This window comes from Ursus americanus, chromosome 30 (genome assembly GCF_024610735.1).
Source record: "Ursus americanus isolate L20-20 chromosome 30, mUrsAme1.1.p, whole genome shotgun sequence".
In the NCBI taxonomy this organism is placed as follows: domain Eukaryota; kingdom Metazoa; phylum Chordata; class Mammalia; order Carnivora; family Ursidae; genus Ursus; species Ursus americanus.
In genome coordinates, this window is record NC_142156.1 from 28,142,117 (window position 1) to 28,162,540 (window position 20,424).

Below are 20,424 nucleotides of genomic sequence, written 5' to 3' on the forward strand. Positions count from 1 at the left end.
AGAATGCTTACTATGCTGTCGGGTAACCCAATGAGTTCTAGAAAAGGAACGACATTCACTCCTCTAAGAAAGAAACAAAATCATTTATATATATATATATATATGTCACTCCTCTAAGAAACAAAGTAACATATATATACACACACATTTATGTATGTATACACACAAACTTTAAGGGGTAAATATTTTCAAAAAGTTTTCTGAAAACACCAAAACCACATTTTGTTTAAAAGTTACTTATGCATTGTCAAGAGCTCTAGAAGACCATGTACAGAAACATCAGTGTTATACCGTATCTTACTGTTTGCAGCTTCCGCTTTGCTTCTGCACACGGACATACATCCTTAATTACCATATTTAAAAAAACAGAAGGATCTAGCAGAGTAAAATTAATAGCTTTAAACGACTTAAGAGAGAAGGAACGGTCAGACTCATTTACTTGGTCTTAGTTTCCCCAAACACTACTTCTTCAGAATGCTCTAATTCAAACTTCAAGACCTAAGCTTTCATCTCTAAAATTACATGTCAAACTATATTGTTGTAAAAGCAACATTATAACAGTACTTACTGTGTTATTATGCAAAGAATAAATGACTCCATGGGTTTGATGAAAACTTCAATTATTCTAAATGGATGCCTCTACTTTATTAGCAGGCTTAGAAGGCAGGTGAAGAAGCTATTACCATAAATTGCAACCAATTTTTGGACGGAGGGAGAGAAGGCAGAGAAAGTCTCTAATATGAGCTGTTAAGCCCTAATTTATTTTTAGTTTCCACGATTATCAACATTTAGCTATACTGGCATAAGCTCTCTCATGCTCTCTCCTTTTCTCACTGTGTGTTGTTTTACAGACATTGTAACCCTTCGCCCTTCATTCACAACAAGGTTCTTGTTCTGTGCTTTTCCTACAAAAACATAACTATCATATTCAGGGATTTTTAAAAAAGATTTATTTATTTATTTTTAGAGAGAGAGAGAGTGTGGGGGAGAGGGGCAGAGGGAGAAGGAGAGAGTCTTAAGTAGAGTCTGTGCTGAGCGTGGAGCCAGATGTGGGGCTCAATCTCACCATCCTGGGATCACAACCTGAGCCGAAACCAAGAGTTGGATGCCTAACTGACTGTGCCACCCAGGCGCCCCCACATTCAGGAAATTTAACATACACAAGAGTCTATAGTTAATACACAATGTATTATTTAATATTAAAATTTCCTGAATTGTTCCAGTATGTCCCTTAGCACTATCTTGTCATTTCTCTCTGGTCTCCTTTCCTCTAGAAGTGATCCTCACAATTTTTTTGAGGAGGAGGGCAGGATGTCTTTGCCACTGAGAATTTCGAAGCTTCCAGACCAGTTAGCATGGGAGAATACCCCTCTATTTGGATTTGTCTGTCTTTTCCCTCCTGATCAGGTTCAGGCTATTTCTCAACAGGAAAACTGTATATTTAATTCTGTCTCAGAGCATCGTGACAGAAGCCACATGACGTCAGTTTGTCCCATTGCTGGTGTACGTGTGACTCTTGATTAAGACAGAGCCTACAGGGTACTTCTCTGTACAGGTACTCTCTTTGTAATTAAGAAAGAGATTGCCTACATCCATTATTATTATAGATAGCTGTATTCTGTATAACACGTAATAGCTAGCAAACTAACTTATTCTTTTTGTTTTTAAAGATTTTATTTATTTATTCGACAGAGATAGAGACAGCCAGCGAGAGAGGGAACACAAGCAGGGGAGTGGGAGAGGAAGAAGCAGGCTCATAGCGGAGGAGCCTGATGTGGGGCTCGATCCCATAACGCTGGGATCACGCCCTGAGCCAAAGGCAGACGCTTAACCACTGTGCCACCCAGGTGCTCCTATTCTTAATATTAAAAAATAATTTGGTTAATTGGGGAAGTTGTCCCTCTATGATTTCACTATAATACTCTGAAATCAGGGACTACTCTCAAGAACATATGGCTGATCACCATCCAGGAAAATTACCTACCATCCACAAGAGGAAAGCAGATAACTGAAGGATCTTTAAAAAGTTAAATTACAAAATCGACTGTAAGTCCAACCTGGTTTCTTCTTTCTCCACCATCAGTTCCTTTTCAAGTCTCTTAGATAACAACAGAATCTCATTAAAGCAAAACTTAGTACTACGAGGATGTAGCTATTCTATGGATCTAATCAAGTCACTATGCACCATTAATACCTTACCATGATAGGCTAATAACTATATCTTCTAGAACCAATACAATTATAAAATTATTCTATCAATCATTTCCTAGCCCACTATGTAAAATCTACACATTTAACAGCAATCATGAAGGGGAAACAAAAGACAAACATTTGGCCAAAAATAAGACAAAATTGAGTGATTAAAAAAAAAAACTATCATAAAGATCAAATAATTACCTCAGACACTTTGTACAAGTATCTTTTAAAAAATAAAGAAGCAAACAACTGGTTCTAGTTCTTTCTTTATTTTAAAGATTTATTGATTTATTTTAGAGTGCGAGAGAGAGAGAGCACGAGCGAGTGTGTGCCGGGGGGAAGGGGCAGAGGGAAAGAATCCCAAGCAGATTCCCCACTGAGCACAGAGCCCCACATGGGGCTTGATTCCACAGCCCCAAGAGTATGACCTGAGCTGAAATCAAGAGCAGGACGCTTAATCAACTGAGCCACCCAGGCGCCCCTGGTTCTATTTATTTCTAAAATACTGATTTGATTATTTTAAAGTAAAAATAACTTTCACTTCCTTTGGAATCGCTAAATATGAAATACTAGTGAGGGACTAATCCCAACAGTAATATCCACTTGTCACTTTTTACTCTGAAGCTTCCATGGCCTGACAGAAATCTGTGCTTTACAAACTGCCAGCTTTACGGATGTTTCAACGGATGCAGAAACACATGGGGGCAAAAGCACATTCACGGTGGGGATAAAATGCAGTAAAAATCAGGCAGGATTTTGCCTCGGACTGGATCTGTAACTTCAGAAACTTGAGGTCTAAAGCACAAGGCATCTTAGTGTAGAAACAAAACCATCATCACGAAGCTACACTTATCAAACACAGCACTTCTGCTTAGATGTAAGATCTCTGCAAGGTTTTGCCGGATAGAAGGGGCAACAAAGCTTAGCTTAAAATAAAATCTATTAACATGTACAATTCAGATCTCCCTGAAATAAAATGTTTCAAAATAAAATGTTTGCCAGATAGAAGGGGCAACAAAGCTTAGCTTAAAATAAAATCTATTAACATGTACAATTCAGATCTCCCTGAAATAAAATGTTTCAAAATAAAATGTTTGCCAGATAGAAGGGGCAACAAAGCTTAGTTTAAAAATAAAATCTATTAACATGTACAATTCAGATCTCCCTGAAATAAAATGTTTCAAAATGTTTCTTTATCACTGAGTTAAATACAGAATGACATTTTGTTCCATCACGTCTAGTAAGGCAGTAATGCTAGTTGTCAGAGTGACTAAAACAAACACTGGTCACTAATGCAGTGTGATGTCAAACGCCCATCTTTCAAATCACAAACTATTTTTTTCTCTTTCTTTTAATAGTTAAGTAGGTAACAAATAACAGAGAGCTTTGCCCAGGTGAAAACAAGATAAAATAAAGCTAGCCTTTTGTCAGGTGAATTGAAAAACCTATATTTAATACAATCAACTCCAATTTGATAATGAAACCACATCGCAGTTAAAGATACACTGCCATTAGAACAAATCCTAAATACTTATTCTGTAAGCATTACTTGTGATAAGATCTTTACTTAGAACAAATCAACTTTCTGAAGGGATAGGATTTAATAAAAACATTAAGAAGAACTGTTTCTGGGAAGCAACACATCCTACGTAATATAAATTAGCTGTGTGATGCCATAACAGAACAGACCAGTTGTCGTGACTGGGCAGGGGTGGGGGGTCTGGCAACCAAAGTCCCATTCTGACAAACAGCCAGAAGGCAAATTGTGATGGATAAAGGGACATGACTTTAAGTGGAGAGTCTTACCACCATGTTTACACACAAGTATTCTCTAGAAAAAGAGGGGGAAGAATAAAATGAGGGTGCATTCCACAGGGGATGGCAGAATGTCACCACAACTGCCTTAGGTGCCAGACAGACTGAAAAAATCTTAAGTATAATTTATATCACCAGGTTACTTGGGGTCTGCTTTTTTAGTTACAGAGCTCTTTTACTTAAGAAAGCAAGGGAAAGTAAAAAGAACAGAAGTGCTGTTTTTGACAGTCCAAATGAGAATCTCATACTCAATTAATTAAAAATTTAGATTTCTCCCTCCAAGGCCTTCTGGCCAAATGCTTATAAAGGGCAAACTAAGAAGGGCAGAACTATAGTCATATCAATTTTCACAGTATTGCATCAGAAAATCCTCAAGAGCTCAAAAAAGAACATTTGACATACAGGCAGCCATTAATTAATTAGAGCTGAAGGCCAATAATAATTTTTATTCAAAATGGCACAGGATTTTATGCTCTGTTAAAAACTAAGGGCAGTTTTGAGACTTCTATAAATATTACATATGTCCAGAAAAATGTCATTAATGAAAAAGATAATTCCATAAAGTGTACATACAAGTGTCTTCTATAAAGAAAGGAACAATTCTTAAAGGATAATGATACATAATGAAGAAGGATATAATTGAATATTAGGAAGATAATGGAGAAAAAGATGTGAAGAGAATCAGAACAGGATCAATAATACAACGTAAAAAAATCCTTTCAGAACTTTTGTAAAGAAACACTTATAATCCTGTGTCTTCCAAAAATAAGTCTTCATTTCATTATCTTTTAATTTAGTAAAAAATAACCTTTTCCCAAGGAGTGAACTTTACATATAAAACTGACATATCTTAATACCTTACTATCAAGCCATTAAATAGAACCAAACATTGAAAATTGATGGACTTCCGGAAAGAATAAAATAATTCTGGCCCCATAAGGATTGAGTTTACTAAACTCAAAGTGGGGTCCATTGTGCCATTTCGTTGCTCTCAGGATGGTGAGCTCATTCGGCTCTGTCTTGCCCAGGCTAATACAAGAAAAGCCCACACAGCACATTCAAAGGAACAGGCACATGTGGGAACGCCTTGGTTGCTAGTGGTAGAAACAAACAGGAAATCATTGGGAGCTGTTTCAATGTATACCCTGCTTCTAAAACATTGTAAATAATGTAACTTGCCTTAAAAGAAAGGAAGAGTATTTAACAAAAAAAGGTGCATTTAGACATTCTGTGTTTTACAGTACGTGCAGGCTAGGCCCACCAAATCAACTTTTTTTAGAAGTTTATTTTAGTTGTGATAACACATGAGATCTACACTCAATTTTTTAAGTGTACAACAAATTAACTTCTGATCAGAACAAAAGACCTTACCTTGACACATATCAGATGTGGGTAACACTAAAACATAAACTTGCAATTTGTTCATTTTTGTATCTGTAACGGATATAGAGCTAGACTTTGGCAAAAATATCATACTAATTTCCCACCAAAATCACATATATGGCAAAATAATAGATATCTTTTTACGTTTGTGGACACTTTAAGCAATATATAAGTATAGAACTCAATAGTGCTGCCAAATTTCCGCAATCTCTTATTTTATTTCTGTGTCATGCTAAATGTTGATAGATGAGCAGGGGCTTTGAAAAAGGACTCCAAAATATTTGGGAAAAAGCTAAGTTGTTTTGACTTACTCTTCCTTAATCTCTTTAATATAATGGGAATAATTACACTATTTACTTCATATAGTTGTGAGGATTAAATGAGATGATAGTTTAAAATCTTTGTATAACGCCTGCTATACATGGTAAGCAAATCTAGCTGTGAAAATGTCAAAAGCAGCTATGAAAAGCAGTCGCACTCAACAGTTAAAGACATTAAGCATTTAAGAAACTACTTAAGGCTTTGATTAGTACAATTAAGAAGATTAACATTCTGATAAAGCTGGGAAAGGTGCTCAACCAAGCAAAAACTTACTTTATGGCCGCATAATAAAATGTTCCAAACCAAACACCAGAAGTTATTAGATGCACTGGAATCAAAACTTTTCCATATTGCCTAAATGTTTTCTTAAATCGTTGATAAAGACTAATAGACTTGTCTTGTAAGGGGTCAGGTTCTTCCTTTTTTTCTGAAGGAGTTCCAGGGGATCTGGCGTTGGATGACATTATCCTCTTGGATAAAATATCTTGCTCCCACCGTTTATGGTGAAGGACCCCCCGTTGGGGTGGATGAGCAGTGAATGGCTTCCTTTCCTTTGCAACACACTGGACAGCAGACAAATGCAGCCATTGTTTTTGAGGGCCCTGTACCAAAACTACTCTGGATTCAGATTTATACAAAAGTAATGGTCCCTTTATGTTCTGACAGTGTCCAAAAAGACTGGCTTTCTGTGGTTCCATGCATGTCCTATGTGCCAGTCGGAATACAGACCTTGGTACATTCCATTGCATTTTGAAGAACGGTGACGGTCGGATTTCAGCTTCTACAGAGACTAGATAAAAAAAAATTAGATTATACAGATTTCCATTTTAAACCAATCCACTTAAAAATAAATCATTAATGTTAAGGCATATAGTTTGAACATACCACAATTTAAAATGTTACTAAAATATATTTAAACATGGTAGAGTAAACCAGTCCAACAGATATCTCGAAGGGTAATGTTTTGAGGTTATTTTACTGCTACAAAGGGGATGTTTGTAGGGCTTCTGTTATTCTACAAGGAAGCTGTGTAGCATAATGGAAAAATAATAAGATCTAGAAGCAAAAAAAACTGGGCCCTCATGTAATTGCCTTTTAGACTTCAAGCTCAAGTCTACTAGTAAAATGAGGAGTACTCCACAGGGTTGTTATATAAATTACATTAAATCTCTGATGTAAAAGTGCTTTTGTAAACTAACAAGCATCAAGTAAGTTATCACTACAACTGTTAAGGTCTGATAAATAGTTGATACAAGTACCATTTTTTCTATAATGCCTTTCGACTAAATTATATAAAATTCTAAATCACATCTATTTTTGGCTGGTGAGGAGACAGACTTTTCCAGATATCTAAACTTTTTGTCAAAAGACAGTATAATGTAATTTCAAAAGAATACAGACTTTGGAATAAGATAGACCCAACTGAGCTAACGGTGGTATTATTTTGAGCAAATTACTTAGCCTCCCTAGACGTAGGTTTCCCCACTAATAAAACAGAATTATAGTATGCATCACTAAACATGCTACATAGGAAATCAATTCCCTTCCCTCAATACCAGGCAGTGCCACCTGACCACAATCTCTACCCTTACCCCACATCAGCTACCTTCCTACTTCTACTACACCGTGAATAGATGATTTCGTTTTTAAAACTGCACACCAAACAAGAGTAAACAGGATACGAGTTAGCACCCCAATAAATGAGCAATCCAATAAATACAGGTACTTCATTTTATATGAATATTTGTTATCTGGGGTACAAAGTTGTCTGTCATTATATAAAAATATCCAATAATGAATTGTCCCCAATTAATCCCCTGACTCATCCCTCCCTAATTAATAGTTAACATCAGCTCTTATCAGGCTCTCACAGATAATCCAACAACACAATGCAAATAAATTATGAAAAGAGACTGCGTATCTTGCAAATAATAGGCTCCCAGGAAACCTTTAAAGGTGATACTGGAGATTGCTGCAATGAAATGCAAAGTCAATGACAAGTGACAATCTGAAGAATCAGACCAGTTACTAACCAAAAAGAAATACCACAGGATGATAACAGGTGCTTCAAATAATGACTTAAATATTAAATGACTAAGAAAGGCCACAGAGAAAAATGATTAAGTCCTTAATTATTTTTACAAAACTGACTTATTTGTTGTGAAAGTCAAATGTTAAGTAAAGGAGGTATTACTGTGCTTTCTTACAATATGTACCTATGTTGTTTATTTCCTACAAATCTATGCTATGTCTATTCCAAGGGGGGGAAAAACCATCAATTGGTTACTTATTCTAAGAATTAGCTGAGTTGGAATTATAACCTAAAATTTTCAAATATAACGCTTGGCTTCACTTTTTACAAAAAATTCCTTTCAAGTATTTTACTATGAATCTTTGGTCTCTATTTTAGTTGGATTTATTTTGAGTATTTTCTCCAGCACCATTATCTTTGAATTATTCCTGTCCATGGCTTTAATGCAGATGTTTTCGGAACTCAAAAGGTTTTTTCCCCCCCTTTTAAACCTATTTCCTTTACAAGGCAGTTTTCCAGGAGTTGAAGCTCCTGGGTGGCTTTCGGATAACTAGATTATTATATGTTTGTGAATAAAATAAAGGAAAAAAAAGATTTTAAAAAAAGAGCCTCTTTTCAAGCATCCAGTTTGCACCCTTTCTCCTGGTTTCCCCAACTACCCCCTCCCATTAAAAAAAAAAATTATCCTCTCGTACTTCTTATTATTTAAAAAAATATCCTTACTGAAGTCTAACGAACATAGAATTCACTCATTTAAGCTGTAGAATTCAATGACTTTTAGTATATTCACAGTTGTGAACTATCCCTACAGTCTTAGCTTAGACCATTTTCATCACCCCAGAAAGAAATCCCATATCCATGGGCAGTCACTCATCATTCCCTCCCCCTTCTAGCCCCAGGTAACCATTAAACTATTTGCTGTCTCTCTATATTGGTCTATTCTGGACATTTCATTTAAATGGGATCACAATATGTGGTCTCTTGTGACTGGCTTCTTTAACTTCGCATAACATTTACAAGAGTCACCCCTGTATTACCTCTTGAGCTAATATTTACTTTGGTTCCCTTAGAAACCAGTATCTGGGCTAGTGGTTTCCAGAACTGGCTATGCATCAGAATCGTGGCAGGTTGGGGATGTTGAAGGAAAGGACAGGTGGCTTGAAAAACCAGATTCCTGGTCTCCATCCAGACCTAATAAATCAGAATCTCCTATAGCCAGGTAACAAATGGCAATATGAATTTGGGGGTCATTTCTCTAGGCCCAGCAAATGGCTTCAGTGCCAGAGGCAACGTGGTGGCAATGCTGTTATCCATCATCATCATCATCATCATTGTAAGATGTTTTTGAGCCCCTACTATGCGGTAGGTGTTATAAACACTTTACATGTATTAACTCATACTATTCTTACAACAATCTTATGGAGGGACTACTGTCACCATTTCACATTTGAGGACACTGAAACACAGAGAGGAAATATACTCAACTGGTGAGTGGAGAAGCTGGGTTTCAAACCTAGTCACTAAGCTATATTGCTACTTCTGGAAGAAAGAAACAGTGCCAATTTTCAGTAGACTAAGATACATAGGACACATAAGACACATGATAAAAGTGCCCTAAGGAAACATACGGCCCAAGAAATTAACTTTTAACTTAAAATTAACTTTAAAGTTAAAAATAAAAATTAAAACTATTTTAAATGAGAACATATGGACAATAGCCACAATATCTGACAGTGCAATTCTAGACTTCCAAAAGTAATCAATCATTAATACTGATGACATACACAGTAAGATTCATTAGATTTCAAGGAACAAACCTACTTCAGATAAAAACAAGTAAAAGTAGATGGCAAGTACAAACTGAGTAGTATCATACGTATTCTGGAATGAACAGGCTTCAAGAACAATAAAACCTAGGCAAGATAGAAGTGATCTTGTCTCACAGCTAGCGTTGTATATAATGGTCTCAGCTCACTGGCAGCTTCTGTTACTGGATTTTATTAGTCTGCTCATCTTTTCAATTAAAGATAAAAGTTTTTGGTTATTGGTCAATGGTGCAGGTGTCATTCTTCATAAACTCTACTTAGACTGAATTAGTTATATGTGGACAGGATGAGTGGACCTGAAGAAGCTGTGAACAAACAGGCCTCTAACTATTTCTGATATAAATGGAGACCTGGAGTGATGAACAACTTAAACCTGAATTTCTTCCAGTGAAATACAATAATTTCTGTAATACATTTTTTAAATCATGAGACTCAACTTATACCAAAAGTTGCCTGTTATTTTCCCGCCTCGGCAGTATGAAATTTTCATATGTATAGATGAGGTAGTGTTCTAAACTGCTTATTGCTTTAGTTATGGAAATAAATGATGAAATGCATTACCAGACCCAACTGAAGTGACAAGATTACATTGCTCGCTGTGGCTATCCTTTTCCCCTTTAGAATTATATCAGAAAGGCCTTTAACACTGCAAGGGGCTGGCATATGATTAATGGTGCCTAATTCTCAGTATACAGCCCTACCCTGTATGGTAGGGGCATCATGAATAATTTCTAAGTAAAGCCTGATTCTGTCATGAATAATCTTCATGAGCAGGCAGTAGAATTTAACAAATGAGAGCCTGGAATCCAAGGTCAGACTGCCCAAGTTCACATCCTGAATATGCTATAAACTACAGACCATTTGGACAAGTTGATTAGCCCCCCCCCCGCCATGCCTTGGTTTCCAATTTGTAAAATGGGGTTAATAATAGCGCCTACTTCATAAGATTGTTCTGAGATTAAAATAAATGCATGTAAAATGTCCAGAAAATGAGGAGTATGTAGCGAGTGCTCAGAAAATGTTACAAGTTATTATTGTAAGTTTGTAAGTAAACAAAGTAGTCTGTTGCCCTTATTCACAGTGAAATAGCCTAAAAATAAGTGCCTGAGCTGAAAGGAGATTACACAGGAAAAACAGTTGTCTAGGATGGCTCTGGCACAAAACTTGAAAAACTACATGAAACTACGTAATCAATCCAATAATATCTGGCCCAAGACCGGGCATGAAGAAGCAGTTAACACGTATGTGTGAAAGTTAGGAGCCTCTCCGTAGCAATTCTGAGGCAAAGAGAAGGTGAAGACATAGTGGTCAAGAGTAAAAGTCTAAGGCTTCCAGTTGTGGAATGAATAAGTCATGGGAATAAGAGGCACAGCGTAAGGAATACAGTCAGTGATATGGTACTACTGTTGTATGGTGTCAGATGATAGCTACACTTGTGTTGAGCCTAGTGTAATGTGTAAATTTGTCAAATCACTGCCCTGTACGCCTGAAACGAATGTAACATTGTGTGTCAACTATACTCGAATAAAAAAAAAAAAAAAGAAAGAAAGAAAGAAAAAAAAGCAAAGGTATAAGGAAGCAATGGGAACCAAAGAGAAGCCAAGCTAAAGGAATGGTACAGCGGGAAGAATGGATTGGAACAAATGTCAATGAGAAAGCACAAATGTTAGAATGCTGTTGGAGTTCTAAGAAGCTATATTCTAAATTTCCAGTTCTATGAGGCAAATGAATTAGTTCATGAGATTCCTTTTCTCCTTCTATATATATATATATATATATATATATTTTTTTTTAAAGATTTTATTTATTTATTTGACAGAGATAGAGATAGCCAGTGAGAGAGGGAACACAAGCAGGGGGAGTGGGAGAGGAAGAAGCAGGCTCATAGCGGAGGAGCCTGATGTGGGGCTCGATCCCATAACGCCGGGATCACGCCCTGAGCCGAAGGCAGACGCTTAACCGCTGTGCCACCCAGGCGCCCCTCTCCTTCTATATATTAACCAAACCCACACTGCTCAAAATTATATGAACACGTTTCTGTTCCTCACAACCCGCAAGCCCTGGAAGCCTAAGACATTTGAGCAGCACTAGAAATACGATAGCTGAGCGCACAAGGAGTTAACTGATTTATACGCCATTCTTATATAAGAAATAAAAACACACTAACTAAAAAGTTAAGAGTTAAACAACAAATTCCAACAGCAAGATTTAGTTCTCTGTTGTATGAATCAAAAAACCTCTTGTCAAACGAAATCTTATTTGAAGTTTAGTAAAAATAAATAAAAGCAAAGTTGCTCAGGTTAAAGCAGGAATGAGACGAATAAAGTCTTCTGGCTTGTCCTCACCTCCTCCAGCCCATGGGCCACGGCGCCACAGATGCCCTAACTGTGAAAACAAAATCACAAAGTGTACAAATTCTCTGTGAATAATAGTCCTACTTCAACTGCCATTTTCCTGCAAGTCACATCACAGGCACTAATTCCTTCTGAAGTCCCTGAGCCCTGCAAGCTAGAGAAGAAACTCCACTGAAAACATAGATATTAGAATCTTCTTCTTCTTTTTTTTTTTTTTTTGTGGACTCTATGTTCCTGGACAGCAAGAAGTTTGTCTTGATTTCCAGTAATTACAGGGACTAGTGTAAAGCCTGGCATCTAGTGTGTGTTCAATCTAATTCAGTTCCATGAATGTCAACAATTTGTCAGGTTTTAAAAGACTCAATTTATCTCTAATGAATTACTTCCAAAATCAATGTAGCATCTTTAGCTTGGGAAGTTTTGAGGACTTAAAAATTAACCCTGTCAATTTAAAATAACTATAATATGTTAAAAGCTTGAATGGGAAAAGTAAACAACATAGAATGTAAGCAGAATGGAAATTCTAAGAACCAAAAGGAAATGCTACAAAACAAAAACACTGTAGCAGAAAGGAAGAATGCCTTTAAGGGACTCATAATCCACAGAGCCAAGGAAAGAATCCATGAGCTTGAAGGGAGGTCAACAGAAACTCCCTATGCCGAAATGCAAAGAGGAAAAAAACCCTGACCAACACACATATAAAAATACCAAAACAAAACATCCAGGCATATGGGACAACTTCAAAAGGTGTAACATACACACGATAGGAATACCAGAAGGAGAACAGAGAAAGAAGTATAGGAGAGAATTTTCCAAAATTCCTAACAAACACAAAATCACAGGTCCAGGAAACTCTGAGAAGCAAGTAGGATAATTATCTAAAATCCATATCTGAGCATATCATATTTAAGTTGCAGAAAATCAAAGACAAAAAGGAAATCTTGGAAGAAGATAGGGGGAAAAAACACCCAAAAACAAACACCTTACCTAGAGGGGAACAAGGATAAAGGTAGAGGCTTCTCAACAGAAACCAGGCACACAAGAGAGTAAAACGAATATTTAAAGCATGTACAGAAAAACCATCAAACTTGAATTCTATATGCAACAAAATTACCCAACAAAAGTATTAAAGCAATAAAGGTTCTATCAAACAAAAAAACGGAAGGAATTCACTGCAAGTCCACTTGACCTTCAAGAGGGAAATAACATAGAAACTCGGATCTATATAAAATAAGAACAACTGAGGTTAGAAAATTGCAGGAGGAGGAGGCAAGATGGTGGTAGAGTAGGGGACCTCGTTTCATCTGGTCCCTTGAATTTAGCTAGATAACTATCAAACCATTCTGAACACCCACGAATTCAGCTGGAGATGTAAGAATAAATATCTGGAACTCTACAAGTAGAAAAGCGATTGCTTTTTGCAACGTAGGTGTGGAGAAGTGAATCTGAGAGGAGATACTGGAAGATAAATGGAGGGGGGGAGGGAGCCTCCATAAGCCCACTACAAGAAAGTGATATAGCCCCAAAGGGCAAAATTGGAACTCTTAGAAATGCTCCAGTGAGAGACATCCCTGCCTGAAAGGTGCTCAGGGAATAAAAGGGGCAGAATTCTAGACGGATATCAGGAGTCACAGAACTAACAGGGGTGCCTGAGCCCGTAGAGGACCCAAACAGTGGAACAGGAAAACTGGTTTACGGTCAGGGAGCCCAGGAGGGGGATCTCAGCTCTGGTCACCATAACCACAACCTGGACCTGACTGGGTGACTGCTCTCTGCCTGGCACCCTGCAACGGACTGGAATGTTGGGACCCCGGGAGGGGCAGAATGGGTGCGCCCACAACCTGGCAACAGCTTTCAGGATTGCGGCTCCAGAAAGGACAGTATGGTGACATTTAGCTGTCCTCCAGGAGGGGTGGAGCAGGTCCACACACGATCCCTTGACCACTCTCAGCAGCGGGACCCTACAAAGGGCAGTAACGGGGACCCTTGGACACCCCCCAGGAGGGTCACTATGGACACATGCCACAGGAGTCTGCAGAGTTAGGCACACACAAAAGTGAAGACCATTTATCCCAGAGGGTTTACTGGAGAGGGGGGACCTCGATATTTCAGCTCTGGGGCTGGAGATCGGGGCTCGGCCATTTTTATTTGGATCCTCTAAAGAGGCACCGAAAGCCTTCAGGGAACAAAAGCCACACAGAGGACCAGCTTACATTGAGCCCAGCCCCCTGGCAAGGGGCAATGCAACTCCACCCAGGCACACACCTAAGAAGCAGCACAGGAGGCCCCTCCCCCAGAAGACCAACTGGAAGAACAGGTGCACAAGGTTACACATCCCACAAGACTGTAAAACTCCAGTGCTAGGAGAAAACAGTATATAGAACTCACAGTTTTTCTCATGATTTGTTTATCTTTCAGTCTACAATTTCCCATTTTCTTTTTTCCTTTTCAACGTTTCTTATTTTATGAACTCTTTATTTTTAAGTTGCTTTGTAACTTTTCTTTTTTACACCTACATTTTATAGATATATGCTTCATTATTGGCCTTTTTTCACTCTTATTTGTGTGTGTGTGTATGTATGTGTGTATATATAGATAGATAGATGGATAGATATACACATATATATATTGGAAAATTGAAACTATATATATATTGGAACTAAATATATACATATATATACATATATATCTATATATAGATATAGATATAGATATAGATATAGATATACACACACATAAGTTTTGCTTTCTTTGCAATTTTGGGATTTAGTGCCTTTTAACACACAGACCAAAATTCATTCAGGAACAAGTGGATCACCCTGTTTTGTCCACCCTGTGAGATTATATGCCACTCACCCTTTTGTTTTGTTTTGTTTTTCTTTGCTTTTCTGTTTCGGTTTCTGATCTCTTCGGATTTGTCTAGTGTGTATTTTGATTGGGTTGTGATGAATATTTTTGATTCTGCTCATTTGCTCATCCATTCTTCTCTGGGCAAAATGACTAGAAGGAGCAATTCATAACAAAAGAAAGAACCAGAGGTAATGTTCTCTGCCACAGATCTAATTGATATGGATATAAATAAGATGTCAGAGCTGGAATTCAGGATAACAATTATAAAGTTAATAGCTGGGCCTAAAAAAAAGCATAAAAGACACTAGAGAATCTCTTGGTGCAGAAATAAGATCTAATCAGGCCGAAATTAAAAATGCTATAACTGAGATGCAGTCTAAATTGGATGCTCTAACAGGCAGGGTAAATGAGGCAGAAGAGAGAGTACATGATCTAGAAGACAGGTTGACAGAAACGAAGTTGAAGAAAAGAGAGAAAAATGACTAAAAGCACAGGAAGACAGGCTTCAAGAAATCACTGATGCCATGAAACATACCAACATCAGAATTATTGGGATGCCTGAGGGTGAAGAGAGAGAGAAACGACCAGAAGGTCTAGTTGAGCAAATTACAGCTGAGAACCTCCCCATTTTGGGGAAGGAAACAAGCATTCATGTCCAAGAGGTAGAGAGGACCCCTCCCAAAATCAATAAAAACAGATCAACACCCTGACATATAATAGTGAAGCTTGCAAATTACAGAGAAAAAGAGAAAATCCTGAAAGCAGCTTGAGACAAGAGGCTCCTAACCTACAGAAGGAAGAATATCAGATTAACATCAGACCTAGCCACAGAAACCTGGCAGGCCCCTAAAGGGCTGGCATGATATATTCAAGGTACTAAATGAGAAAAATATGCAGCCAAGAATACTTTATCTAGCAAGGCTGTCATTCAGAATGGAAGGAGAGAGAAAGAGATTCCAGGACAGACAGAAACTAAAAGAATTTGTGACTACTAAATCAGTCCTGCAAGAAATATTAAAGGGGATCCTTTAAGCAAAGAGAGAGCCCAAAAGTAACAAGAGACCAGAAAGAAACAGAGATAGTCTACAGAAACAGGGACTTCACAGGCAATACAATGGCACTTTCAATAGTTATTCTGAATGTAAATGGGCTAAATGCTCTAATCAAAAGACATGGGGTATCAGATTGTACAAAAAGTCAAGACCCATCCATATGTTGTCTACAAGAGACTGATTTTAGACCTAAAGACACCTTGAAAGTGAGAGGGGTGGAGAACCATTTATCAAGCTAATGGGCCTCAAAAGAGAGCTGGGTAGCAATGCTCCTATCAGACAAATTAGATTTTAAAACAAAGACTGTAGTAAGGGATGAAGAGGAACACTATGTCATACTTAAAGGGCCTATCCAACAAGAAAATCTAAAAATTATAAATATTTATACTCCTAACTTTGGAGAAGCCAATTATATAAACCAATCAATAACCAAATTAAAGAAACATACTGATAATAGAATAATAGAAGGAGACTTTAACACTCCATTCACAGCAATGGACAGATCATCTAGGCAGAGAATCAACAAAGAAAAAAGAGCTTTGAATGACACACCAGATGGACTTCATAGATCTGTACAGAACATCCCATGCTGAAACAACAGAATACACATTCTTCTTGAGTGCACATGGAATATTCTCCAGAATACATCACATACTGGGTCACAAATCAGATCTCAACCAGTACCAAAAGACTGGTATTATTCCCTGCATATTTTCAGAACACAATGCTTTAAACCTTAAACTCAATCACAACAGGAAATTTGGAAGGAAGGCAAACACTTGGAGGTTAAAGAGCATCCTACTAAAGAACGAATGAGTCAACCGTGAAATTAAAGAATTTTAAAAAATCATGGAAACAAATGAAAATGAAAACATAACTGTTCAAAACCTTTGGGATACAGGAGAGGCAGTCCTAAGAGGGAAGTACCTAGCAATAGAAGTCTTTCTCAAAAAATTAGATAAGTCCCACATACACAAGCTAAACTTACAACTAAAAGAGATGGAGAAAGAACAACAAATAGAGTCCAAACCAAGCCGAAGAAGAGAAATAGTAATAATTAAAGCAGAAATCAAAGAAAGAAACCAAAAGAACAGGAGAACAGATCAATGGACTTAAAATCTGCTTCTCTGAAAGAATAAGATGGATAACCCCCTAGCCAGACTTATCAAAAAGAAAAGACAAAGGACTCAAATTAATAAAATCATGAATGAAATGGAGAGATTAAGACCAACAATAAGGAAATACAAACAATTTAAGAACATATTATGAGCAACTATATGCCGAAAAATTAGTCAATCTGGGAGAAACGGATGCATCCATGGAACCTCATAAACTACCAAAACTGAAAGAGGAAGAAATAGAAAACCTGAACAGAACCATAACCAGCAAGGAAATTGAAGCAGTAATCAAAAATCTCCCAACAAACAAGAGTCTAGGGCCAGATGGCTTCCCAGGGGAATTCTACCAAACATTTAAAGAAGAACTACTACATATTCTTCTGAAGCTGTTTCAAAAAACAGGAACGGAAGAAAAATTTCCAAACTCATTCCATGAGGCCAGCATTACCCTGAACCCCAAACCAGACAAAGACCCCATCAGAAAGGAGAATTACACACCAATATGCCTGATGAACATGGCTAACAAATTTCTCACCAATATACTAGCCAATAGGATCCAACAGTACATTGAAAGGATTTTTCACCAAGACCTAGTGAGATTTCTTCCTGGGTTGCAAGGGTGGTTCAACATTTGCAAATCAATCAATGTGATACATTAATAAAAGAAAGGACAAAAACCATATGATCCTCTCAATTGATGCAGAAAAAGGATTTGACAAAATACAGCATCCTTTCTTAACTAAAACTCTCCACAGTGTAGGGACAGAGGGAATACACCTCAATATCATCAAAGCCATCTACAAAAAGTCCACAGCAAATATCATTCTCAATGGGGAAAAACTGAGAGCTTTTCCCTAAGGTCAGGAACGTGACAGGGATGCCCACTCTCACCACTGTTCTTCAACATAGTACGAGAAGTCCTAGCCTCAGCAATCAAACACAAAAAGGAATAAAAGCCATTCAAATTCGCAAAGAAGAAGTCAAACTCTCCTTCTTCACAGATGGCATGATACTTTATGTGGAAAACCCAAAAGACTCTACCCCAAAATTACTAGAATGCAATTCAGCAACGTGGCAAGATAAAAAAATCAATGCACAGAAATCAGTTGCATTTCTATACACTGCAACAATGTGACTGAAGAAAGAGAAATTAAGGAATTGATCTCATTTACAATTACACCAAAAACCATAAGATACCTAGGAATAAACCTAACCAAAAAGGTAAAGAATCTATAGTCTAAAAACTATAGAACATTTATGAAAAGAAAGTGAAGACATAAAGAGACGGAAAAACATTTCATGCTCATGGATCAGAAGAAAAAATATTGTTAAAATGTCTATACTACTCAGAGCAACCTACAAATTCAATGCAATTCCTATCAAAATACCATTGACATCTTTCACAGAGCTGGAACAAACAATCCCAGAATTCGGATGGAACCACAAAAGACCCCAATTAGCCAGAGGAATGTTGAAAAAGAAAAACAAAGGTGGGGGCATCACAATGCCCGACTTCAGGTTATATTACAAAGCTGTGATCATCAAGACAGCATGGTACTGGCACAAAAACAGACACAGAGATCAATGGAACAGAACAGAGAACCCAGAAATAGACCCCCAACTCTATGGTCAACTAATTTTTGATAAAGCAGGAAAGAACATCCAGTGGAAAAAAGATAGTCTCTTCAACAAATGGTTTTGGGAAAACCGGACAGCCACATGCAAAAGAATGAAACTGTACCATTCTTTACACCATACACAAAGATAAACTCTAAATGGATGGAAGACCTAAATGTAAGACAGGAATCCATCAATATCCTAGAGAACACAGGCAGCAACCTCTTCGACCTCAGCTGCAGCAACTTTTTGCAAGAGAGGTGTCTAAAGGCAAGGGAAACAAAAGCAAAAATGAACTTTTGGGACTTCATCAAGATAAAAAGCTTCTGCACAGCAAAGGAAACAGTCAACAAAACTAAAAGGCAACCAACAGAATGGAAGAAGATACTTGCAAATCAGAAGATATTTGCAAAAAGATATTTGCAAATCAGATAGAGGGCTGTTATCCAAGATCTATAAAGAACTTATCAAAGTCAACACCCAAAAAACAAATAATGCAGTCAAGAAATGGGCAGAAGACATTAACAGACCTTCTCCAAAGAAGAAATACAAATGGCCAACAGACGCATGAAAAAATGCTCCACATCATTAGCCATCAGGGAAATACAAATCAAAACCACATAAGATACCACCTCACATTGGTCAGAATGGCTAAAATTAACAAGACAGGAAACAACTAATCATCATGAGGATGTGGAGAAAGGGAAACCCTCTTACACTGGTGATGGGAATGGAAGCTGGTACAGCCACTCTGAAAAATAGCATGGAGGTTCCTCAAAAAGTTAAAAATAGAGCTGCCCTATGGCCCAGCAATTGGGCTACTGGGTACTTACCCCAAAGAAACAGATGTAGTAAAACGAAGGGGCACCTGCACCCCATTGTTCATAGCAGCAATGTTCACAATAGCTAAACTGTGAAAAGAGCTGAGATGTCCTTCAACAGATGAATGGATAAAGAAGATGTGGTTCATATATACAGTGGAATATTACTCAGCCATCAGAAAGGATGAATACCTACCATTTATATTGACACGGATGAACTGGAGGGGATTATGCAAGTGAAATAAGTCAAGCAGAGAAAGACAATTATCATATGGTTTCACTCATATGTGGAACATAAGGAATAGCACACAGAGGGCCATAGGGGAAAGGAGAGAAAACTGAATGGGAAGAATCAGAGAGGGAGACAAACCATGAGAGACTCTGGATTCTAGGAAACAAACTGAGGGTTGCGGAAAGGGAAGTGGGGGGACTGGGGCAATTGGGTGATGGGTATTAAGGAGGGCACAAGATGTGATGAGCACTGGGTGTTATACGCAACTGATGAATCACTGAACACTACATCTGAAACTAATGATGTACTATATGTTGGGTAATTAAATTTAAATTAAAAAAAGCCAAAAGATTGACAGGGATGGATCAACAAAGGTAAAATAAGATCTTTTTTATTATTAATTGATTTAGAATTAACTGTTTAAAGTAATACTAGTAACAATACATTAAGTGATTAATAGCATATAATAAGTGAAATAAAAAACAGCACTGCTACAAGGAATTGAGACTACTCTATGATAACACTCCATGGTAAGGTACTTCCAAATACACATGAAATATTTTAGTATCATTTGAAGGTGGTTTATATGAGATAAAAGTGTATTATGAACTTTAGGGAAACCACTAAAAATTTATTTAAAAAGTGCAATTGAGGGGCGCCTGGGTAGCACAGTCAGTTAGCGTCCGACTCTTGATTTTGGCTCAGGTCATAATTTCAGGGTCCTTAAGACTTTCTCTCCCTCTGCCCCCTTACCACCACACTTGTGCACATGCTCTCTCTCTCAAATAAATAGTTTTTTCAAAAGTG

General features: G+C 37.5%; 1 protein-coding gene across 1 annotated transcript in view; it reads right to left on the reverse strand.

Annotated features, from left to right (window-relative positions):
* MIMS1 (mitochondrial inner membrane scaffold 1) overlaps positions 1 to 20,424 on the reverse strand; it is a 39,380-nt gene that overhangs the window by 7,543 nt on the left and 11,413 nt on the right. The window contains exons 2-3 of the mRNA XM_045815152.2: positions 5,989 to 6,505; positions 1 to 63 (exon numbers count right to left, since the gene is read on the reverse strand). The exon at positions 1 to 63 is cut by the window's left edge and continues 49 nt beyond it. Coding sequence (XP_045671108.1) covers positions 1 to 63; positions 5,989 to 6,464 — 539 coding nt within the window. The 5' untranslated portion in view covers positions 6,465 to 6,505. The remainder of the gene's footprint in view (positions 64 to 5,988; positions 6,506 to 20,424) is intronic.